Raw genomic sequence first — 25,655 nt, forward strand, 5'->3', positions numbered from 1 at the left:
TTGATGTGATTCAAGAGCTCCTTGAATATCAATGAATCAATGGGATATGACCTATAGGGATACATGAATATAGGGATAGAGAAAAGACAAAATAGAAATAGATTCGGAATCAACATTAGGTATGCGATAAAAAGGTGAGATATAGATATATCAGGCATGGAAAGAAGAAAAGAAAGAAGAACCAGAGCTAACCCATAGCTATTTGGTATAGTCACTGTGGATCCATGCGAAGGGAAGCTACAGGGCAAGGCTATGGCTTTATAACTGAATCTTTATCTAGGTCTATAGTCTCTTGATCTCCAATGGGATATGGCCCTGGAACAGGATTTGTACGGGGTAGTGGCCAATGTCTTGAACCATAAAGAAAGAAATTGGAAGACTTGTCGAACTATGTTTGGACTGCAGTGCCAAACGTCGGTTCTATTATTTTATGGTTTTTGGGTGTCCTTCCATTGTCACAAGAGTCGATGACTCATACTATCAGAGGTGGGGTTATACTTTAAATATATTAAATAATTGATTCACAACATGATAACGGTCGAGTTTAACTGGACTCGACTCTAGTGCTCATAGATAAATAGGATGGCAAGGTGTAACCATTTCACCATTCATATTCTTGAGAGAGGCCCATGGAATGTTTCTTCATAGTAGCAGCTGGGACGTATGAGCCCTAGTATGCCAAATGTAGATTCTTCTTTTCAAAAGTGGTCTGATTGAATATTGTTCTGGATGATATGTATGATACATATGGAACCATTGATGAGTTGAAGCTATTCACTTAGGCTGTGAGTAGGTAGGATGTTAATGTAATTATCATTACCATTTGCATTGACATTGTGTATCAACATGTGTCTCATACTAATTATTATGTTGGCTCTTCCAATGGGACCTCTCCTTGACAGAAAGCCTTCGAGACTCTATGAAACTCTGCTACAAAATCTTTTACAACATTGTTCACAAAGTGGTTCGGGAGGCAAAGAAGTTACACAGGTGTGAATTGCTTATCTTTTTTAGAAAAGGAGTAAGTAATATTGATGAATTTGTAATTTTTTTTATCTGGCTTACTATGCAGGCATGAAAATTATAATTATTTGATAATTATGAACAAGAGAGCCTTGGGCGACTTACGTGGTCCAGACGAGGAGGCTTCATGAGGAGGCTGAGAAAGCTGCCAATGATGAGTGCAACCAACCAAAATTCCTCTGGTGTCACGCTGCAAGAAAAACAAAAATTACAAAAAATTCAAATTAAAAAATACCTGTAAAAAAAATTTAAATTATGAAAAAATTTAAATAAACAATGAACCTCACACAGTGTTCTACTTCGGCTCGGCTGAAACCAACCACAATCACAACAAACAGTATTAACAATGCTTGACTCAAATTAACCACAATCACAACACAAAGTAGTAACAACGCTCAGCTCAACTAACCACAATCACAACACACAGAAGTAACAATGGCGAGCCAGAGCAGTATCGGCACAAAGGAGTAACAATGTTCGACTCTTCTCAACACACAACAGACAGAAATTAACAATGCCGAAAACTCTGCAGTAGCATCTGGTTCATCATATATATAAATGTCATTTTGGATGAGTAAATAATTTGGCCGAACATAATAGTTCGATCGAATTATTTGTTCGGGCAAACTAGTTTTTGTTGACTTTTTCAACTTTGGAAAAAAATCCTTTTAATGATCAGCGTTAGTTTAAATGGCAAAAATTTTGGTGAACATTTGTATAATTGTTCAGCCAAATAAATTTAGGAAATTCACCTAAAAAAAATGTTCACTTGAAAAATTGAGATTGCGATTTTTTCGGGGGAGTTTCTCACAAAAGTGTAACCCAGCTTCACATTTTCACCCTTTAATGATTTTTGGATTCATGATATTTTATTTTTAATACCATTGTTAAAAAATGCTGGAGATTTAGAAAGAAAAAAAAAAGTTGATGCCAACATCGACGTTATTTTATTTCAGGGTGTTTTTTCATGTTTATTGCATAAATATTTTAGTTTTTAATGCTATTGTTAAAAAAGATGATATTTTGCCCACAGGACTTTGGATTGACGGTGAATGGGTGGACTGTTAAGACACTCCTTGTGATAGGTCACCGGTTCAAATCCCCCATGGGTGCTTACCTACCAAAAAAAAAAAAAATGATATTTTAACCCCCTAAAAAAAGTGTTGATGCAACATCAAGTTGCATCAACACTTTTTGTTTCTTGGTTTTTTTCATGTTTTTTGCGCAAAAAAATTGGTTTTTATTTCCATTTTTAAAAAATGTTGGAAATTTACCCTAGGCAAAAAAAAAAATTGTCATTCTAACATCAACACTTTAGTGTCCTAACTTACTTGAGTTAGCCTGAATCTATCTTGCCTAAGCCTGCCTACGTTTTCCTACCTAAAGGTCATGCCTTACTTGAGTCATGCTTAGGGTCCAGTCTACTTAAGCTATAGAAAAGTATTGAGACACAAAGCAACAAGTCAATTTGTAAATAAGTGCTAATAGGTGTCTAGGTCTCTTTTGTTTTTGGGTCGTTTTTCATGTTTTTTGGGGGGTTTTCGGCTAGAGTTCTCATTTTGTGGTTAGAGTTCTTATTAAGTAGGTAACTTTGTTTTCCACACACAGTATGCTATTGCATTGAGGTCCTCCTATAGGTTTTGGATGATCTTACATGCCTTATCATCTTGCATCCATTTTATCGTTTCTTCTTCCACTCAAATTGTGAAATGGAAATAACACATAGTAAATGTCTTCATCTAAATTCCTTGAGACTGTGTCTACCACAATACTGATTTTCCCCATTTTGTAAATAATTTCAAATTCATAACCTAGCATATTTGTAATCATTTTTTATTTCTCTTCTAAAGATATTATTTATTGCAATAATTACTTCAAACTATCATAATCTCTTTTTACTTTGAAGTATTGCTAACTAGTTATGGACAATATCTCTTCATTTCATGTAGTATGACTAACATTTCTTTTTCATTTCTTTCCTTAAAGTTCTATACTTTCAAGGAAAAATGGCCTTTCTTCTTGCATTAAAAATTTATCAATGGCATGGCTTGAGGCATCACACTCCACAGTAAAAAAAAAATTGAAGTCAATTGTGACCTGTATGAGAATTTTCACATAGAGTTTTTAATTTTTTAAAACAATTTGGCCACTTATTTAGTATAAGCAATTGCTTCCTTCCTTAAGGATTTTGTTAGAGGTCCTACTATTTGTGCATAATTCTCACAAACTTGCCATATTATCTTGTGAATATTAGGAATCCTTTGAGTTTCTTCAAGGTCTTGTGGATTGGCCATTTGATCATAGATTTGATTTTGTTAGGGTCCACTTTAGTACCTTCATGGGAAACAATATGAGCAAATATTCCACTTCTTGAACCCAAAATACACATTTGGAAGTCTTTCTATATAGTTGTTTCTCTTTTGATAATGTTGATACCATGTTAACATGTTCTATTGGCTCTACCCAATATTTTTTGTAGATTAGTATATCACCAAAAAATTACTAACCTAAAGTTTTTAAGTAAGGGTTTTAAAATTGAATTATCCAAGCTTTGAAATGTTGGAGGTGCATTATTGAGTCCAAATGGTATAATAAAAAAATTATAATGACCTTCATATGTTCTAAAGACTGTTTTAGGAATGTCTTCTTGCCTCATTCTAATTTTATTATATCTATAATGAAGATCCAACTTAGTGAGGAAAATCGCTTCATGCGATTCAACAAATAATTCATCAATAACATGAATAGGAATCTTATCTTTGATTCTCATTTCATTGAGTTGTCTATAATCTAGACACATATTCCATGAACCATCCTCTCCCACTTGGTACATCTATGATTAAGATAACCTAAACTAATTTAAATTTATTTAAATGTAATATGTCTATTAGATATATTTTAATTTTATTAATATTTTTTTTGTAATTAATTAAATAAATTAAATAAATTTATCATTTTTGCATGGAAATGTGCATTTTACAACCTAATATGAAGCCATTATATGATTTCATCCATGTTCAATGTGGAGTTGACAAGTGTAAATAAAAAAAGGCATTGTGTGATTCCATCCATGTTCAATGTGGAGTTGACAAGTGTCAATAAAAAAAAGAATTAATAGAAATGTTTATACATATTTAGTTAGTTTTAATTAAAGACATTATAAAACATGAATAATCCCACTCTTGCTATGCTTATATTCAATATCACAACCTAAAACTAATGAGATGTTATAGTTGATATTATAACCTAATATGAAGGAGAATGAGATGTGACAATTGATATTATAACCTAATATGAAGGAGAACAAGATGTGGTAGTTGATATTATACCCTAATATGAAGGATATATGCTAAAGTTCTACTATCCAAACCATAGATAAAGATAAAGATATTAAATCTATATTAAATGAAAGATAAAGTAATTTAAATTAAAAAAAAAAAACTTATACTTAAATAAACTATTTAATTATTGAGGTTATTTAATATATTTGAATATGGACTTCCTGTGTGTGTATATATATATGAAAATATTTTGATGAAGTAATAGAAAGTAAAATAATTCACTTACTTCCTAATAAAATGAAGATATATAATTTATTTAGTTGTTAACATAAAATTATCCATAAATAAAATATTTTAATGACCATATTAAGTAAAATATTTCAATGTCATTTACCCATATATATGTACATGCTTCATAAATAAATAAATAAAATATTATGGTTTAAACTTTTCTGATTTATTTTTCTTCAAATCCACCTTAAACTTCAAAAAGTAGTATTAAATACCACTCTTTTTATATTTTGTCATTTTTCAAATATAGTCTAAAATTTAACAAACCTTTGTTGAAATTGCAAATTTTAGTTTTATATATATATATATATATATATATATAAAAAAAAAATTTTAACTTTGCAATAAAAAATAAATTTTAACATCAAAACATGTAATCCCATGTAATCCCTCCATACTGATTTAATTAAATTTTAATATTCTAAAAAGAATAGAAACCACAAATCTACCAAATACTCTCTCTATCAAGCCTACTGAAAAGCTGGTCGATCACAAATCTACCAAATTCTCCTCAATTTATCTGATTCATCCCTACATCTTCTCCTTCAACCACCTTGACCTCCCATCGAATTTATCTTCCTTTAACTAATATTCTTCTTACCATTAAATCCTATTTGGTCCTGTGCTTTGATAAGTTCAACAACAATCACTTAAAACCTAATATATCGAAATTTTGTCGTATTCCAACCGTCACAAGTTTTGTCGTGGAAGGATGCAAAGCCTTAACACTTCGAATTTAGGCTCTACTCCACCTGTTTCTAACCGCCAAACCAAGTCCTCCTGGCTGAGAGTTAAAACATCGTCCCTTTTGTTTCGATCCCTAACATCATCGCGAGAATTATTAATGTCCTTTTCAACGCGGCGACTGTCAACCGAGCCCCAATTTTTCTAGGTTGAAGAAGTTTCAGGCCGTTTCGCATTCATTCTACTCGCATATGTTTTCGTTTTACCGATAATCATCGATGTTGATTTCACCCGAAATGCTTACGTCTTGTTAAAATGTTAACATATTTGAAGTATGAGGTAATTTTGTAAAACCTAAAAATTTAAAGAAATCAAGACTGGGACAAATCTTGTTTGTTCAAAATGTCATCCTCATTGACAAATGAAACGTGAATACCAGTAACAGTTTTGATGGTTCCCGAACCTTTGGTGGTTATTTATCAGATCGATCTTAGAGTGGAAAGGAAAGAAAAGCTTTAGCAGCGCAGCTAAAAGGAAATTACAAATTAAGTTATATGATGATACAGGAAGCGAGTCATTAACTTAACTGGATTGTAGATTCTGGAAATATTTTGGAATCAGAATAAGAATAAGCAAAAAAAAATTTAACCACACTCCTATACATATCAAGTTATTCCCTATACATGTCAAGTTATTCCCTGGTTATGGTTATGCAATATTCCTTGATTATGCAGTGTTTAGGCTAAGGACAATATTGACATATAAATGAAAATTTAGAAATTTTATCGATGTTAGATTAAAGCCGCAAATATTTACTAAGGTTTAGAAATAATGCCCTCACTGCAATCAAAAGTGTTCTGCTAGCCGGTGATAGATTTTGTAACATTTCTCCAAAGAATTTGACATCCCAATTTCACTGAAGTAGAAATCTAACCGAAACAAATTACAAAATACACTAACATGAATCGGTTTGCACGTGATTCTTTTATGTCTACATCCAGAGTGGTGAATTTATACCTGTATTTAACAGAAATCATCTATATAGCGATCCAACAAGATAATCCCGTGAGAGCAAAACATTTATAACATTGTAAATCTAAATTTATTTATCGAGAATACAAGAAAAAAAATGTTAACATGCCATGTTCGTGCAAGATTGGTAACGTATACATAGATTTCATGAATGAATCCATAGATTACATGTATAGGTAACATAAGTCCAATTCAACTGTTGCAGTTTCAGTATAATATCTTGTTGAGCATAACCCATGGACAAAATATGCATAAATGTGAATAAAAACAGTAACAATCCAAATATCTTCTTTCATAGTTATAATATTGTATTGTAAAGGTAAGAATTAATTTGAAATGTCATCAAAAAAAGAGTTCACCATGATTTCAGAGTTGTTCCATTTTCAAAATGCCATGGAAAAATGGGTCTCTCTACTTTCTCTTAAATTACCCCACTTATAATTCAAAATAAACAACACTTTCTTTCCAATTTCAATTTCCCATACACCATATTGATAATATCATGATCACACCAAGAACCCTACGATAGTCTGATGATGTTCAAATACTCCCATAACTTAGACGGATCCCGCTTAATGAAGTCGATGTGAGGAGAATCCCAAGCGAAAAAGGAATTCAACACTGTGAACTGAGGCAACTCGACACCACTTACAGCTTCAGAAGATAAAGTTGAAGAAAAAACGTAAGCAATAACTTGCAGAGATTCCCTGAGCGCCTTTTGGAACATGAAGATGGGGCAGGTGGCCAAGAACTCCACAACATTAGGAACAAACTCGGAATTGTGCAACAATAACCAGAAAGCCAGCACCAGCCTTGCATGGTCGTGAGGTTTTTTGCGGCATTGATTCTGCAAACATAGCAACATCGAAAAGAACAACGGATATCTTTGAGGGTCATCATGAAGCTGGATCAAAGTTATTCGAGGAAGCTCTTCCATTGAGCGCCGGTAAACTTCCCTACCTAACATATCGAAAGCCATTGAAAACCCAGAGGGAGCACTCTCACACATAGGTTGCCGTTCCATTTCTCAAGGAAGTGTGGCAATTACATAGTCAAGCAGTCTATAACGTTAATATTTATAACCTTAATAGATTACATATATCTAATGTCAATTTGATCGTAAAAAGAAAACGTTAGCAATTTCAAATTGGAATGCAAAAATAAAAGGAGCCAGCAATATTGCTAGCCAAGGCACTACATGGGCTCACAATGTTAAGGCTTCGAGAAAAGTAAAGAAGATGTCCATAATGTTTATCTTAAAGATAAGTACTTCAGATTATCATCTTAAGCATTTTTCTAAGTACGGACACCATCTCTTCATTGCATGTAGTATGACTAATTTTTCTTTTTCATAGATGACTTAGATTAATTTCTTTCCTTTAAGTTCTCTATTTTCAAAGATAAAGGGTCTTTTTTCTTGCATCAAAACTTTACTAATGGCACATGCATGCATCAGGGTTCACAACAAAAAAAAATTGTGAAGTGAGATGTAGCTAGTATGTGAGTTTTCCATATAGAATTATTTATTTAAAAAAAAATTGGTCACTTTTTTAGTTCAAGAAAATGCTTCCTTCTTCAACAATTTTGTTCGAGGTGCTACTATTTGACCATAATTCTTGAAGAATTTTGATAATATTCTATCAATCCTAAGAATCCTCTTAGTTTCTTCAAGGTTTTGTGAATTGTCCATTTGATCTTGATTTTGTTAGGTTCCACTTTGATACCTTCATGGCATACAATATGACCCAATATTCAACTTATTGAACCCCAAAGCACACTCAAAAGGCTTGGCATATAGTTGTTTCTCTTCCAATAGTGAGGAGACCCTATTAACACGTTGCACATTGTCTAACCAATTTTTTTTATAGATTAGCGTGTCATTAAAAATTACTAACATAAAGTTTCTAAGGAAAGGTTTGAAAAATAAATTATCCATGTTTTGAAATGTCGAAGGTGCATTAGTGAGACCAAATGGCATAACAAAAAACTTATAATGACCTTCATATGTTCTAAAGACTATTTTGAGAATGTCTTCTTGCCTCATTCTAATTTGATGATATCTAGAATGAAGATCCAACTTGGTGAAGAAAATTTCTTCATGTGATTCATCAAATAATTCATCAATGACATGAAAAGGAAACTTATATTTCGTTTTAATTTTGTTGAGTTCTCTATAGCCTAGACACATATTCCATGAACCATCCTTTTTCATAAACCTTACCACTAGCAAAGACAAAGCACTCTTGCTAGGTTGAATGATGCTAGCCTCCAACATTTGTTGAGCCATATGCTTAATTTCACTCTTTTATGCATATGGATGCCTGTAAGGCCTAATGTTAGGTGGTACACTCCTACTTTGCAAACGAATATCATGGTCATGATCTCGAGAAAATGTAAGACCCATATGAATTTGTATAAATACCTTAAAATGATTGTTGATAACTTTTTGGAGATCCATTTGAGTAGAGGATATATATTCTTGGATATCTAATGAACACAATTATACAATTACACCATCGTATCCCTTTTTTAGAAAAAAATTCATACTATTAGATGTTATCACTTTACAAGTATTACCCTCAATACCTCTAAGCCCAATTTCCTTTCCTTATGAAGAAAATCTCAGGACAATATATTGAAACCTAAAGGACCCTATTCACAATGATTGTAACTATTGGACCTGTAATACAACATCAACACCTCCCAATCGGATTTCAATAATTGGATTATCGAATAATAATCCTCAATATTTAGCTTCATATTATGGAACTTCTTTGAATAATTTATGGTACCTCCATCTGCAATGATTACTTGTGTCTCTGGTGTTGGAAATACGTAGCAATAAAGAATTTTTGTGAATTTGTTATTGACAAAGTTACGAGTACTACCTAAATCAATCAACATTATTACCATTTCACTTTTGGTGTATCCTTCTATCTTGAGGGTTTGTTGAGTATCGATGCTAGCTAATGCATGATAATATATCATTGGAATAGTCTCTTCTAGTTTTAGATCTTGTGACAATTCCATTTCTTGATTTTAGTCATCCTCATATATTATGTGGAATAATTTTTTCTTAGCACATTTCTACCCCTTACTGTACTTATTTCCACATTTGAAACATAGTGTCTTTTATCTTCTTTCATCCATTTTCTATGGTGTCAACCTTGTTGGTTTAGGAGAGGGAGCATGATTCTCTATAGTTATTAGTGACCAACTATCTAGTAGCCATATTTTTACTTTCAAATTTCCTTGTTGGATTGAAAGCATTCTCTATGGATTTAGGTTCAAAGAGTCGCACCTCATGTTGGATTATTTCATTTACATTTCTTGTAAATAGGTCTACAAAATTATCCTCTAAAATTTTCTTTACCATGAGATTCAAATTTTGAAATTATTCAATGTGTTCTATAACTAGACATTTTTGTCCAAGATTTACCAATTGACTAAAGAATGTATTGGTCTTAATATCCCCATAGTGTGCTATCAATTCCTGTGTAAAAATGGGCTAAGATACAATAAAATATTTTTTTCCTTTTACAAAACTATTGATACCATGCATGATGATCTTGTTCTAAAAATATAATTGCAATATTTATCTTTTGCAAGGCTACCACTTAGTTTAGATCTAAGTATTCCTTCATCTAGAATATTTGTGTTGTAGGATCATTACAGTCAAACTTCCTCGTATCAATCTTTAGAATTTAGTAGTTCCTTCGTCCTAAATTGAGATCCTAATGATATGGATATGGGATTGAAAAGTCATGACCATGGTTTTGTGATTCAATATTTTTGCTCTCCAATTGTGATGAAGCACTACCCGTGTGTAATTTAGTCTGAAAACCATGCTTCTCCTTATGTTCATGATTTCCTTGGATCTTCATACCCCTTTTAAGGAGATTATGTAATAACATAGATTGTACTTTTAAAATTTGTTTCTTATTTTCAGTCATGGAATTTTGTATTTTTTTTCTTATTATCCTTAGCCTTTGGTTGCATATTCCCAATTTATTTTTTCACCAATGATAGTTCAACCCTCATAGTATTGTCATTTATTTATGTTACTTAACTTTCCAATGTGGATAGACTATATTCGAAGTATTTTGTTTCTTAGTGAGTCATGAATGATCATTCAAAAGGTTTAATTGACGTATTATCTTTTGGACCATTCTTTGGAGCCATGTGGGAAACTAATAAAAATATTGTTCTCTATCACAAATTTCAATCATTCAAAAAATAGGTCTTCTAATCCAAATTTATCTCATTTGTAAGTTGTGTACTTTTAAAACCTTAATTTGGAGACTATATAGGTCATTGACCTTTTTCCTTGATATATATTTGAGATTGATCCGTTATGAATCTGAAATTTTGTCCTATAGTAGTCTAGTATATCTTATCTACAATTCCATAGATATCACCAAAATTTGATGTGCCAAGTGAAATTTATGGTAAATTTCCCAAAACTTGTTGATTTTTTACCTCTTCCCAAGGAAAAATTTGTATAATGTTCTATATATCCAATTTTTTATATCTAATTTTGAAATTTTTACCCAAGTCACTTTAGTATGTATCCTCAAATCTATGAAATTTTCACACTCTAAAATGTCCAAAAAAATAATTATAGTGAAATTTCCATTATTATTTTTTTGAAATTGATTTTAGGAACATTTACAAACCCCAAATTATACAAGGTATAACTCCAAAACTACAGTGAACTGGAATATGGATTTTTTTTTTCATACATACCTTGAGATGTTTTCTCAATATATTCAAAATTGCACAATCTAATTCTTTATACAAAATTAGTTGTAGCAAAATTTCATAGTTCACTCATTTCAAACTAATTTTAGGACCATTCACAAGCCCTAACTTTAATAGGTTATATTTCCAAAAGTATAGTGAAACAAGAATCTAGAATTGAATGTGCTTTGAAATGTTTTCTCAATATTCACAAAAATTCATGTATTGAAACATCTTGGAAATAAACTTATAGTGAAAATTTCAAGAAAACTCATTTTGAAACATATTTTAGGACCAATCACAAACCCTAACTTCCACAACATATATCGCTGAAAGTATAGGGAAACGAAATATGAAATTTTAGCTAGATGTTCCCTTAGAACTCCCCTCAATTTCACCATCTTAGAAATAATTTTATAGTGAAAATTCCAAGATACCTTGTTTGAAGTAGAAAAACCCTAGGTTCATATGTTCTGATACCAAATATTGAACCTTGTGCCTTAGAAATGACAAGAACCAACAATTATAGTCCAACTCCACTCGAAACCCTCCTTTTACAATCAATACAATGTATAAGACAAGTTTTTATGATCCTATGACTAGGTATTCTTTCTGTGTGTTGGTGTATAGTACAAAGGATACAATTATAATGAAATGGTACAATAAAAGATTGTAGAAAATACAACAATAGAAATGTAATAACTCAATATCTAGGGCTTAATAATTGGTTTTAGGGTTATGAGGTTTAAATAGGGTAAAAATTACAACATATATAACGATGGAGTGTTCCCTTTTATAAACAACTATATTACTCTATAATAGATGTACGCTTATTCTGAGGAAATTTTTCTTTTTCCCACTACCCAACAAACTCGCATAATCCAACCCTTAAATGTTAAATTATGGTATGTTCTATGCTTACAGAAATTTACTTCTTTTCTTCTTATTAGCCATATATTAGCAATCACATATACATTAAGTAAAGTGTAGATAGAACATTAAATGATCAATAGAAAACAAGCCAAGACAAGAGACACAAGATGTGGCGGCTAGCCAGGGACAAACCCCAATGCAGGGAAACCCTTTGATCAAATCTTCTTTTATATTTAATAGTTCAGCAGAGAGAAATAGTACAAAATTAGAATTCTCTAATTTTATATTAGTAGTAGTAAACCCTAGATCAGCGAAGTCAAACTTGGTCAAACAAGTTGAAATTGACCTCCAATATGCTTGGTCAATTTCCGGTTAACTAGCCCTTGAACAGCCTGAAGAAACAACCCTTTAATAGCCCCAAAAACACAGTCAAATTGTTGTTGACTAAAGTCAACCTGCTGCACAAAACTAGGGTAGTCAACGCTGGTCAAACTTGTGGACAAATTGCCTCGATTTTTGTGCCAAAATCTGCGGCCTGCCTAGGAGAGGTAGCCACACTAAAATTACACCCTTGATGAGTGAACGCTTGGTCAACATATGTCAAAGAGACCTTCAACAACTTATGCGTCTTCCTTTTAGTGTCCTCCTTGCTGTAACGCATCCTCCTTCCTCCCACGTGTGAACTTCTCCTTGTATAACCCAAAGCTAAGGAGAGAGAAAGAAGAATGAGTGAGATGAGATGATGAGAAAATGAATCAATCTCTCTTATATTTATATGATTCACTTGGCATGTGTGCCACACATTTAACTATTGGCCGACCTTGACAAATTTTCAAGTAAATACAAATAAATTCATATCTCCATAAATACTTGTTGGAATCAGATGATCTTTAGATCAATCCTACACCTCTCAACAAGAGGAATCTAGGAAAAATATTAGCTACCATAAATGAGGTGAACAACATGGATTTTGGCCCTAGTTTCCAATTTTAACACTCCCTCTCAACTAGGGAGAACTCCATCTGCAATCCATCTGACCAACGCTACTATCCCAGCCATCAAATGCACTGCCCTACACTGCTTGGCCCTGCTCTGTTCTACTTTGCTCGAACTATGAAGAAGAAGAAATGATCAAGGATGTATCATACCATCCTCCACTAACTTGAAGTCAGTCTCAGAGTGTGTCATACCACTCTCACTAATCCCAAATCAGTATCATTGATCCCAGATCAATGGAGGTCACCCTAGCATAGGGATTATGGAAGATACAACGATGTGTCCATTGATAGTACTACTATGGTCCCTAACCCCATTTCCCTACTCATTGATAAGATGAGAGGTACTTACCATGAGTCCCAGACTGCATGCATAGGATGCCTCAACAGGAGAACTAATCATCTTGTTCCACAGTTTCCACGGAGAACTAATCATCTTGGCCCACAGGAGAACTAATCATCCTATCCTACAGTCGCCATAGAGAAATAATCATCTTGGCCCACAGGAGAACTAATTGTCCTATCCTACGGTTGCCACGGGGTGTCACACGGGAAGGTTGAACCTTTCACCCTGTACATAGTGCACCAGAGGATGCTGAGTCACCCTGTGGTCGCATGTCGCTCTAAGAAGTACCCCACACCCCCCTGGAGTTCCTAAAGCTCAATACATCATACTTGACCCTCATAAGTGGGTCTCTAAAAGACACCAGGTTGTTTTAAGAAAGTCAAGAATTTGACCTTTCCCAGGGGCTTCGTCAAAATGTCGGCGACCTGTTCATCTGTACTGATATGTTGGAGCCTTATTTCTCCCCGCTACACCATATCTCGAATATAGTGGTAGCTGATATCAATATGCTTGGAGAAATCATGCAATACGAGATTCTCTCATAAATGAATCCCGCTCTAGTTGTCACACAGGACATGGTGGTATCCAATGTAAATCCAAACAGCTCATTGAAGATATTTCACAACCAGACCACCTCACAAGAGGCCATACTAGTAGTAATATACTCTGGCTTGGCGGTGCTTAAAGCCACTAACTTCTACTTCCTACTCATCCAGGATATCGAGGCAGATCCCAAAGAGAAATAGCACCTATAAGTTCTCTTTCGGTCCACCACACTCCCTACCCAATCAACATCAGTATATCCATGTAGTCTCACATCTTTGGTAGTGTATCTCAACCCATGAGTGATTGTGCCATGAAGACATCTCAACAGATTCTTGGCACTAATCCAATGTGAGTGGTGAGGCTCAACCATATCTTGACTCAACGTGTTGACCGCAAAACATATATCCAGATGAGAGTTCACCAAGAACATCAATGCTTCGATGAGTTGACGATACTTAGTAGCATTTCGTAAAACGGGTCTCGCAGCACTACCGCTTAACTTCTTGAAGTCAAGCTCCATCGGGGTAGTCACGGACTTGTAGTCCACCATACCAAATCTCTCCAATATCTTCACCACATATTTTCCTTGAGATAGGAAAATCTCCCTTGGCTTCTACCAGACTTCTAGTCCTAGGAAATAATGCATCAGTCCTAGGTCCTTCATCTCAAATTAAGAAGCCAACTCCCTCTTACAATTGTGAATGAGAGGGTCTGCACCTATTAGAAAGAGGTCATCAACGTACAACACCAATATGAGAGGATTTTCATATTCAACCTTAAAGTAAAGGTTAGGGTCGACTTCACTCGTAGTGAATCCTAGCTTCATCAAGTAGCTATCGATCCTATCATACCATGCTTGGGGTGCTTGCTTCAGTCCATAAAGGGCCTTAATCAACTTGCACACATGAGATTCTCGATCATGAATCTTAAATTGTTTGGGTTGATCCACAGAGACCTCCTCTTTGATCGAACCATGCAAGAATGTAGTCTTGACATCCATCTGATGTAGGTTCCATCCTTGCGAAGCAGCAACGGCTATGATTGAGCGGATGGTGGTATATCAATTAATAGGTGCAAATATCTCATCATAGTCTATACCTTCCTTTTAAGAGAAGCCATGAGCAACAAAATGGGCCTTATACTTTTCCGTACTTCCATTAATTGCATGATTTATCTTGTAAAGCCATTTTGAAGTGACAACTGCTTTGTCGTGGGGTCTAGGGACCACATCCCAGACATCATTTTTCATGATGGACTCATGTTCCTCAGTCATATCATCCTTCCATACTTGATTCTTGACAACTTCTATGAATGACGAAGGCTCATTTTGGATGACCGTGCTCATGATGGTCAAGTATCCCTTATACCTGGTCAGCTTCTTACTTTCCCAGAAGGTTCCCCTAGGTGCAACTTTCCCTTCAACATCATCAAGTGTCCCCCTAAGCCATGAAGGCCTCTTCCTAGAAGACGAAGGCTCTTGTAGAGGGGGATCAATAGGATCCATAGGTTCTTCCACATCAGGCATCATGTCATCTTCCTTTTCCTTTGATTTCTTGGTGTTAGCTTCTTTGGATCCCCTTTGAGTAGGAAAATTGTCAACATTGCTAAGAGCCATATATTCATCAAAGGTGACATCATGGCTAATCTCGATTTCCCTTTGACCAACCACATAGATTCTATAGCCCTTAACATTTTTTCTATAGCCCACGAAGATTCCTTTCTTTCCAGATGCACCCAATTTATTCTTCTCCTTCGGCACATGAAAATATACCAGACTTCCAAAAATTCTAAAATGAGATATGTCAGGTTTCTTACCAGTGAACATCTCTTCGGGAGTCTTGAAACCCAATGATTGATGAGGGCATCAGTTTTGCCACATATATGGCGGTATTCGCTGCTTCAGCCCATAAAAACTTTGAAAGTAATTAATCATGAAGCATAGCATGGACAACTTCCACAATCGTACGATTCTTCCTTTCCACCACACCATTCTTCTCAGGAGTATATGGTGTTGTAGTATTCCTCTTAATTCTAGCCTCTTTGCAAAAGTCATGGAAATCATTGGATTCATACTCAGTCCCATTATCAGTCCTTAAGATCTTGGTCTTCTTTTCGGTTTGATTCTCGATCAAGGCTTTGAAGTGACGAAACCAAGTGAACACTTCATCCTTATTTTTCAAGAAGTATATCCAGGTCTTGCGAGAATAATCATCTGTAAAAGTGAGGTAATATAAATATCCTCTCGAAGAGTTCATAGGCATCATACTAGATATGTCTAAGTGAACCAACTGCAATATATTGGAGGTTCTACTTTGGCTTGAGGGGAATGGTCCCCTTTTGAGCTTCCCTTCGGCATATCCAGGGCATACACCTTCTTGCTCTACTTGGAACTTGGGCATCCCTATCACCATGTGTCTTGCATTTGGTAGAACTTTATAATGAAGGTGAGAAAACCTCGATGCCAAAGTTTGGACTAAAGTGATGTGTCACAAGACATGACACCTAGTGGACTTCCTCCGACCTGATATAATGAATCGACTCGAAACCCAAGAGTGAAAGCTTCCTTAAAATTATTTTTCCATACACGTACCTTGCCATCAATGAAGGTTAGCTTGTAGCCTTTGTCCTCCATTGCCAAAATGGACACCAAGTTCTTTTTGAGATAAGGTACATATAGGAATTCTTGCAAATGAATTGTGTTACCTTGATTCAATTGAAGAGTGACATTCCCTACGCCTTTTATGATATATTTTGTGTTTTCCCCAAGAACAATTTCCAGGTTGGTCACCTTTTCTATCAAATTTAAGAGAGCTCCTTTTTAACCAGTGAAGTGCCTTGAGGCACCACTATCAATACACCAATTTTGCAGCGAGTCCAGGGGAGCAGTAGTAGAGAGGGCCACTGGTAGACAATATTCATCATGCTTATTGTTAACAACATTAGATTTATACATAGAGTTTCTTGCCTTCTTGAAGGGTTGTCCTCTTCCTTGATTTTCGACATCTTTTACCTCTGCCATTGGACATGCTATTCCTTTGATTGCCTTGAGAGTGATTTTGGTCATCCTCATGGTGTGAGTCCCTTTTATCAGTGCACTCCCTCGCATACTGGCCCATTTTGTTGCAATTGTAACATCGACCTTTTCTTCCACCCTTTGGTCCAACGTTTCCTTTGGATTTAGCCCTAGAATTGTTTCTTCTTTTAGCATGAGAAGAAAAGGCAGAGGGATGGCCTTTAGGTGGAGGCATTTCTTGCTCTTCCATCCTTGTCACTTGTTGAATACATCTAACCATCAATTCCTCAAATCATGGGATGAAATTATTGTTGATAAGAGTAGTCTTGAATATATACCATTCAAGTGACAGTCCTCTAAGATTTGTGATAGTCATTTCCCTGCTAGGAACTACTTCCCCAATAGATAGGAGATCATTCTTAATCTCGGCGATCCTTAAGAAATATGCTTGCATACTCTCATCTTTGCCCCTCTTAATTTCCTTAAGCTTATTTCTAAGGAACTGAGCTTGATTTACATCATTAACTTTAAATAAACTCACGAGTCTATCGTAGATCTCCTTAGAGGTTGTCAGCTCAGAAACATAGGCCACCAGGGACTCGTCGATAGAGTCCCAGATGATCTTCCTTGCTTTGAATTCTCCCTTGGACCACTTTCTTTTGGCAGCAGTGGATGCATTTGATGGAGGTGCAACAATATTGCCTCTCACACGGTCCATCACTTCCTGATATTCTCAAGTCATATCGAGAGACATCTTCCATCTATGATAGTCAAACTTCTCATGGAGCTTGTCTTTGGCGGGGAAGAGTGTTGAGGACCCCATGAGGTTTTTAGGATAGCCTTGCCAACCTTCTCTTCGATAATTTCTCTTGCTCGTGCTCTTGCTTGGGCTTTGTCTTCACCTCAGCTCCAATACCATGTTAAATTATGGTATGTTCTATGCTTAGAGCAGTTTACTTCTTTTCTTCTTATTAGCCACATATTAGAAATCACATATACATTAAGTAAAGTGTAGATAGAACATTAAATGATCAACAGAAAAAAAGCCAAGAAAAGAGACACAAGATGTGGTGGCTAGCTAGGGACAAACCCCAATATGGGGAAACCCCTTGATCAAATCTTCTTTTATCTTCAATAGTTCAACAAAGAGAAATAGTAGAAAATTAGAATTTTGTAATTTTATATCAATAGCAACAAACTCTAGATCAACAAAGTCAAACTTGGTCAAACAAGTTGAAATTGACCTTCAATATTCTTGGTCAATTTATGGTTAACTAACCCTCGAACAGCCTGAAGAAACAACCATTGAACAACTCCAAAAATAGAGTCAAACTATTGTTGATAGAAGTCAATCTCCTGTCCAAAACTATAGCAGTCAACGCTGGTCAAACCTGTGGACGGATTGCCTCGATTTTTGTGCCAAAATCTGTGGCCTGCATAAGAGAGGCAGCCACACCAAAACCGCACCCTTGATGAGTCAAGGTTTGTTTAACGCAGGTCAAAGAGATCTTCAACGACTTCTGCATCCTCCTTTCAGCATCCTCCTTGCCATAATGTGTCCTCCTTCTTCCCATGTGTGCGTTGATCCTTGTATAAACCAAAACTAAGGAGAGAGAGAGAAGAATGAGTGAGATGAGATGATGAGAAAATGAATGAACCTACCTTGTATTTATATGATTCACTGGGCATGTGTGCCACACAATTAATTGTTGGGAGACCTTGACTATTTGTCAAGTAAATACAAATAAATTCATATCTCCATAAATACTTGTCGGAATGAGATGATGTTTAGATCAATCCAACACCTCTTGACAAGAGGAATCTAGGAAAAATATCAGCTACCATAAATGAGGTGATCCACATGGATTTTGGCCCTAGTTAATGAAATGGTACAATAAAATATTGTAGCAAATACAACAATAGAATGTAATAACTCAATTTCTAGGGCTTAATAATTGGTTTTAGGGTTATGAGGTTTAAATAGGGTAAAAATCAAAACATATATAACGATGGAGTGTTCCCTCCTATAAACAACTTTATTACTCTATAATAGATGTATGCTTATTTTAGGGAAATTTTTCTTTTTCCCACTACCCTACAAACTTGCATAATCCAATCACTAAAGTAAAAAGGTTTTCCTCTTGCAACTCTTAACTCTCCTCAATTCACTCACACTAGAATTTAAATATCCATCATGTCAACCCCAAAACATAACACAAACCACAGAACTCTTAAACACCCTTGTGCGATACCAAGCTTGAGTTGATGGATTTTGGACTTTATAGACATCCTATTTATATAATGTAGTGGATTTTTCCTTATGTTTTTAATATTCTAAGGTGACTTGCAATTCGCTCCAAGTAATATGGACCTACAGTGCAATCCATTAATCTATCCACAAAGTCTTGCAACCCTTAGCTCTGCACAATTGGCTTATATTCCCATGGTGTTTAATGGCATCATGTATTTAACATTTATTTAATGGTCATTTGTATTGCTTTAATGAAATAAAAGGTTCTCCTTTCATGTCCCTAAATTAGACCTCATGCCAAGTATTTTTCCTACATACAATCCACGCCCAACTATCAAGGTACTACTATCTAGATACTATGTTGTTGCACCCCACATTGAGGCATTGTTTCCATCACACCCATGAAGCAAAGAATTTCCATTTTTGCAACTTATAATTCAAGCCCTACTATTAAGGTACTATTATCTACATATTATGTATAAGTCACCCCAAGTTAAGGCATCCTTATAGGCACATCCATGAACCAAGGACTCTCAGCAATCCATAAGTTCATATCAATGGTACCACTTCTATAAGAAAACCAAATTGAGAACTCTTATGTTGTTGAAACACTTCATTAAATTTCTTCCCAACACTTTGGAATGCCTTACTATTATACAATATTTCCCAATACATTCTTATCCAACTTTACAACGTACTATTAGAACCAACAAAAAGTTGTACGATGTGCGTTGGCTTTGTAAAAGGGCCTTGTAAGTATATAATACGCCTTAAAATTATGCAAGGGCACTCAGGCCAAATCATTTCACTCATCAACAACACCCAAGCCAAATCACTAATTGATTATTATATTTGTCCATCATAACCAATGAATGCACTTCCATTCACTCATACATAGAAACTTCTTCTAGTGGTCTATAAATCATCATAGATCCATTTAACTTCCGATTTACCAAGCACACCAAGCACTGAGAAGGGGCAAATATTCCAAGATACAAACCTATTTTTGAGTGCAAAAATTAAGGAAATATTTGCACCTCAAGATATTTGATTCCTCCATGTGCTTGGTAGATCGAGAGTTAATATGGATACATGTTGATTCATGATAATATTACTTATATTTTATATAAATTTAAAGGGAAACACAATTAAATAAACAAATTGGCAACATGGAAATTGATGTGGAATAAACACCACAATGAATCCTAGGCACACCCTCAAAGAGTGACTCAGTACAAACAAACTTTGTTTTTATACTGGTTGATCAAGAGCCTTCTCGACAAGGCACTGGAGCAGGTTGCAATATGCATGGCAGCGACAGTCCAAAGCTTCCCTGACTACCGCAAGGAGTTTTAGAAACTCCACTTCCAATTGCAAAAGCATGAATTAAAGACCATATCCAGTGCATCCTCCGATAGAACTCCTTGGCTCTAATGTGAAGGAGCTAGTTCTGGTTGAATGGTTTTCAACTGAGGGCGCTAACTAGTTTCTTGTTGATCTCTCTGTTTTTTGAATAGCATTATCTCGATAGCTTTTACATTTCAATATATTATAATTATTGTTAAAAGCATTGTAGTTTCAGATACATTGTAGATTTGCAAGCATATCTAGCCTGGTGCAACATACTCCTTATTTTTGTTACTAGTTAGCCTATAATGCTGTCAGATGGTGAAAACCCTTGGAATTCTCCAACCATATCCACAAACACTTTCACCCAATTCCCGCCTGCTCTCTTTCAGCGTCAATAGCCACCTCATAGTCCTTAGTATCTCCCTTCACCATCCAAGAGCTCTCGCTATGCGTAGATAAACATTACGAACTAAATGAAGTCTGTTGTGATCCATTGCAAACCAAGATAATCTCGGGTGTTGTTCTGTTGGAGTTATTTATAGATTTTTGTTTTATAACCCTAACCCAAGAGCTGCCATTGGGTTGTTAGTTGTCCAGGTTCGAATAGCTTATTATTTAGTTATTAAAATACTATTATGGTGAAAGTCAAAACATGTAAATAGTTAAAATAACTAGTTCATATAAACAGACATCATGAAGGAAATCCCAAATTACATTTAACCAACTAAAAACTATTCATTCTAGTATAACAATGGTAGCGTTGCTTGTAGATTAAGATGGGTGCATGCAAAAATAGCAAAACCATGTGCCATTAGGTCATAAATGTTAATAACAATAATAACAACCCAAAAACCTCTCTGGTTCAGAATAACATACTAAGATAATCTCAGGAGTTGTTCTGTTTGAGTTATTTATAGATTTTTGGTTTATAACCCTAAACCAAGAGTTGGCATTTGATTGTTATTTGTGCAAGTTCGAATATATTATTATTTAGTTATTAAAATAGTCAAAGTGAGAACATGTAAAAATAACTAGTTCATATAAGTTCTATTTAAAACAAGGGAAGCTGCGAGGCAGCAAGTCCCTGCATTAAGTTCAACCTGAGAATGCAATTTTAATTCTGTTGTTAAATTGCAGAAAAACAGTTTCTGGATAAGTTGATGTTTCCTTCCAGCTGTTATTTATGTTGTTGTTTTTGTAGTTGTTGCAATAGTTGTTAGAAAAAGAGAGGGATACCATGAACACTGCCAACCGTGATGTTTGGGCCCAACGTGATCTGCTTCAGAATGAAATATGGACTGTACCAACTAGGCATTGCCTGACCTTACCTTCACGAATGGCTTACTTTCACCCCATATGTCAGTAGTATTTCTCGATTGTGGGCCATTGCTAACGAGCATGCTTTCGCTTCTCGACTTACGTCTTGGCAGCCTGCTGGAATGGAGGACATTTGGCTTTCCCCCAACGAACTTACATATGTATGCTCTGTCAATAGGTAGATATTCGGGGTGGGCTATGAAAGTATTACTTGGGGTTCGAACCAGCCATAGACTGGCAAACCACTTTGTCTCCTAAATCAATGGATCAATATACGACGTATGACCGAGATCCCTCTACGTATATGACCTTACTTACTTTGTGATGTGATTTCCCGATAATCGAGGAGGGAGCTATAAAAAGGTGTTTTTCCGTGCTCATCTGGGGTCCGCTTACATGTATGAGGAACATATTCTATACGTTCATTTTTTAGGGGTTGGTTACGAAAATAGCTCCTATTTTGATAACCAATGCAAAGCGAACCATGTCCTCTCATCTATGGAATCAACAAATATGGCTGGCACTCCTGGCCATGATACAGTTAGGAAGAAAAGGTAGGGCTGGTTGGCAAAGAGTATGTGAAAATACATATATAAATATATGCTTACGGCTACCCAAGACGCACGCTGGAAGGCCGGTCTTGCTCGTTCAGGTAATGAAAAGTGATCCGTGAAGCTAGTAAATGGAGTGGCTAGCCGTTGCTTGTGAAGCATGGAAGGAGACCAAAAAATAATATGGATAGAATTTGAAATGAAATAGAACCCTTTTCGCCTTTCGAAGCGTCCTTACCTCTATATGCTTTGATAATATTCTAGATACAACATAAATAGAAGCGAGTTTAAACATGAAAATCTTGTAAGTTTAGAGTGAGATGTAAAACTTATTTATGTTTCTTGAATAGACCTTCGAATTCATTTATAAAGCCTCGAATATCTAATATCTTACGACAAACATTTAAATTTCCAGAATACGCTGCGAGAAAAAACCCAAGGCATTTAGTTGGTAATTAGTGGTGCTCATTCATTTCTTCTTCCACGTCAAGCAAACATTTTTGTATACACTACAGAATAAGAGGATGGGACATGTGTCATACATGTAGGTGGGTCACACAAATGGCACTATGCATGGTGATCATGGCGACAAGTAAAATGGGGCCCGCAACAAGTGGAATGGTAAACTAATGATCATGGCGACAAGTAAGGTTTCACCACCACACTGCACTTCGCCTATTCACCACCACAGGGAGTCGTTTCTATCCTGCGGCCATGGCAGATGACCAAATGAAAGTAAAGGTGTCCAGGGTTTCCACAGTTGCACCCGCCATCGCTGCTGCCAAGCATAGCATGTTCCTCTCCGCCCTCGATATCTTTTTAGAGCCGGGAGTTACCTACCAATAATTTTTTCCATAAAACACCAAACGTTACAGCCGAGAAGGATTTTCCTGCAATCATCGTTAGTTCTGGTGGATTTCTATCCATTTGCAAGTCGGTTGGATATGAAGGGTGGAGAATCGGAGTGAAATTTGTTAAGTAGGAAAGCCTTTACAATCTGTGACAAGCTGTGTGGCTTGGCTAAATTCAATTTCAGTGTCGGCCACTAAGATTTCGACGAAGAAGAGTTCAAGTAAACAACACAGAATTTTTGCTCAGTAATTGAATAGTCATTCCTTGCAGCGTCAATCACGCCCTGGTGATTCATGTGCTTGTTTGGCCGATTACAGCTCCTGGTATGGTTTTCCCCAGACTGCGAATACTAATTAAACACACGATATTTCAATAGGCCGTCGCAATTTTCCAGAACCCGATGTGCATGTCTCTCATGTCTCCACCTGATCCTCCCTGCGTTCCCGCCGTCCACCTGTTCGCAGCCACATCCGATGGTCCTCACGCCAGACAGACGCTTGACCTCAGCCTGCCCAGTGCCCCCCCCCCCCACTGCCTCTAGCCATTTGCAATGTTGCTCAGTGGGAGCAGACCAACCCCTCCTACCGACGGTCGGGATTTTGGTCTAGCCAGACTAACCATCGATTTTGCCTATACGCGGCCGACTCAAGGATTTTCCTTGTTAAAAGGCCTTCCGGCCACACCACCAAGGGTTTTTCGTAGGAAGGGTTTTTCTGATCCCGAAATTGCACTTCTTCCACAGCGTCGCATTCCAAACCACAACAAGCCAGGGTTTCCGCCCCAGCTCTTCCTTGGCGCTGTCACTGCACTAGCATGGGCAGCCGAGTTATGATATCCCCATGTTAAAAGTCCTTGCGGCCACACCGCCAAGGGTTTCTCGCATGCACATGCTGTCTGATCTCCACACTCCACTTTCTCTTGCAGTCTTAATCTTTAAAGCATAGCAAGCGACAGTTTTCGGACCAGGTCTTTCGTAGTGCAGCACCTACACCAGCATGGCTCAGGCAGGTGCTAAACATGTATACCTTCACGCCCAGCCTGACCGACATCTAGCTTTATACATATTTTACCACAAACCTATTTTCCCATACATTTTTTTTCTTACTTCTAACGGAGTTTTTGCCTTTGTCTTATGCAGAGGAGTTGTGACATGGCTGACACGAAGATGGATGGGTATCCACCGCAAGGCTCTTTGGCATTGATTTCCAGGTTTTCCTCCATTGCCAAAAGCCACCAAGAAGAGCTCAATATTGTTTCTCGAAGTTTTGAAAAACTGCATATAAAAAAAATTCTATTAATTTTTTCCTTGCAATTTAGAGACTCTCGAAAAAAAAGTTCAAAAAAAATTTGTCTGAAAATATTATATTTTTCTATCTAATTCATTTCTACCACAACTATTTTCTGTTTGGCATGCATTTAAATTGTTTTCATAGACAATTGCGGCGTCTCAGTCCCCAAATTTCTTTATTTCTAGAGAAAAAGGAAGATGCATTTATTTTTTCTTTTCCAAATTTATCAAATATGGACATAAAAAATTTTCCCATTAATTTTTGTTTTTAGTCGAGAAATTCTTTGCAATTTTTCTATTTCTTAATCAAACAAATTGGCACCACAACCATTTTTTCTTTGACATGCATTTAAATTGTTTTCATAAACATTTGCGATGCATTTAAATTGTTTTCATAAATTTGTTAAGTAGGCAAGCCTTTACAATCTGTGACAAGCTATGCAGCGCAGCTAAATTCAATTCAGTGCCGGCCACTAAGATTTCGACAAAGAAGAGTTCAAGTAAACAACACAGAATTTTCTCTTAGCAATTGGATAGTCATTCGTTACAGCCTCAATCACGCCCTGGTGATTCATGTGCTTGTTTGGCCGCAACAATTACAACTCCTGGTACGGTTTTCCCCACAGTGCGATTTTTCTCTTTTTGGCAATAAAATTTATCGGTTGCATGATGTTGCACATTAAAAACATTTTACAGTAGATATATTTAAGAGTGTTCTTCTGAGTGTGTTGTTTACCTGTTTAACTTTCGATATGTATGCTTTCATAATGCAGGTCAGTAGACGCGCTGGTGGCCTCAATTGCTCCAACAGCCCACAGGATTACAGCCAAACATTGGAGTGCTTCATCAAAGTATTAGCAAGGGATTGGACTCTACTATTATGCAGAAGACTCAGGGACTCCGAAGACTCAAGGACTTTGGCTTATGTAAAACTCTCTTATGCAATCTGGCAAAAGGGAAAACTGTTCCAGTTTATGGAATGGCACCTAGATTAAAGCCGTGGTACGTGGCAGGCGACAAGCGCACTAGACAGAAGCCTTCGCAGGGACATGCCAAGTGTCTGACTTTGTCGACCTTGCTGTGAAGCTTTTGAGCTTTGAATTAATTCAATTCAGTTGCTACAGTAGGTTTAATTTAATTCAGTATAACACTTAATGTTTTAAACTAATGCATAGCATTAGTTTACTCTCCTACGCAAAAATTCCAAATGCCAATGGAAAAA

The 25,655-nt window shown here is 36.0% G+C and overlaps 1 protein-coding gene across 1 annotated transcript; it reads right to left on the reverse strand.

The window, feature by feature from the left end:
- Positions 1-6,622: 6,622 nt before the first annotated feature.
- LOC149212596 (uncharacterized) lies at positions 6,623-25,324 on the reverse strand. The gene is made up of 2 exons (XM_089390628.1): positions 25,170-25,324; positions 6,623-7,158 (listed from the first exon to the last, which is right to left on the reverse strand). Exons 1-2 carry the CDS (start codon positions 25,197-25,199, stop codon positions 6,832-6,834), a joined length of 357 nt encoding a protein of 118 aa, XP_089246754.1. The 5' UTR covers positions 25,200-25,324; the 3' UTR covers positions 6,623-6,831.
- Between the last annotated feature and the right edge of the window lie 331 nt (positions 25,325-25,655).

The sequence above is a fragment of the Pinus tabuliformis genome, chromosome 1_1 (assembly GCF_031772625.1).
Source record: "Pinus tabuliformis cultivar Carrire ecotype Pingquan chromosome 1_1, CPIR1, whole genome shotgun sequence".
Classification (NCBI taxonomy): Eukaryota; Viridiplantae; Streptophyta; class Pinopsida; order Pinales; family Pinaceae; genus Pinus; species Pinus tabuliformis.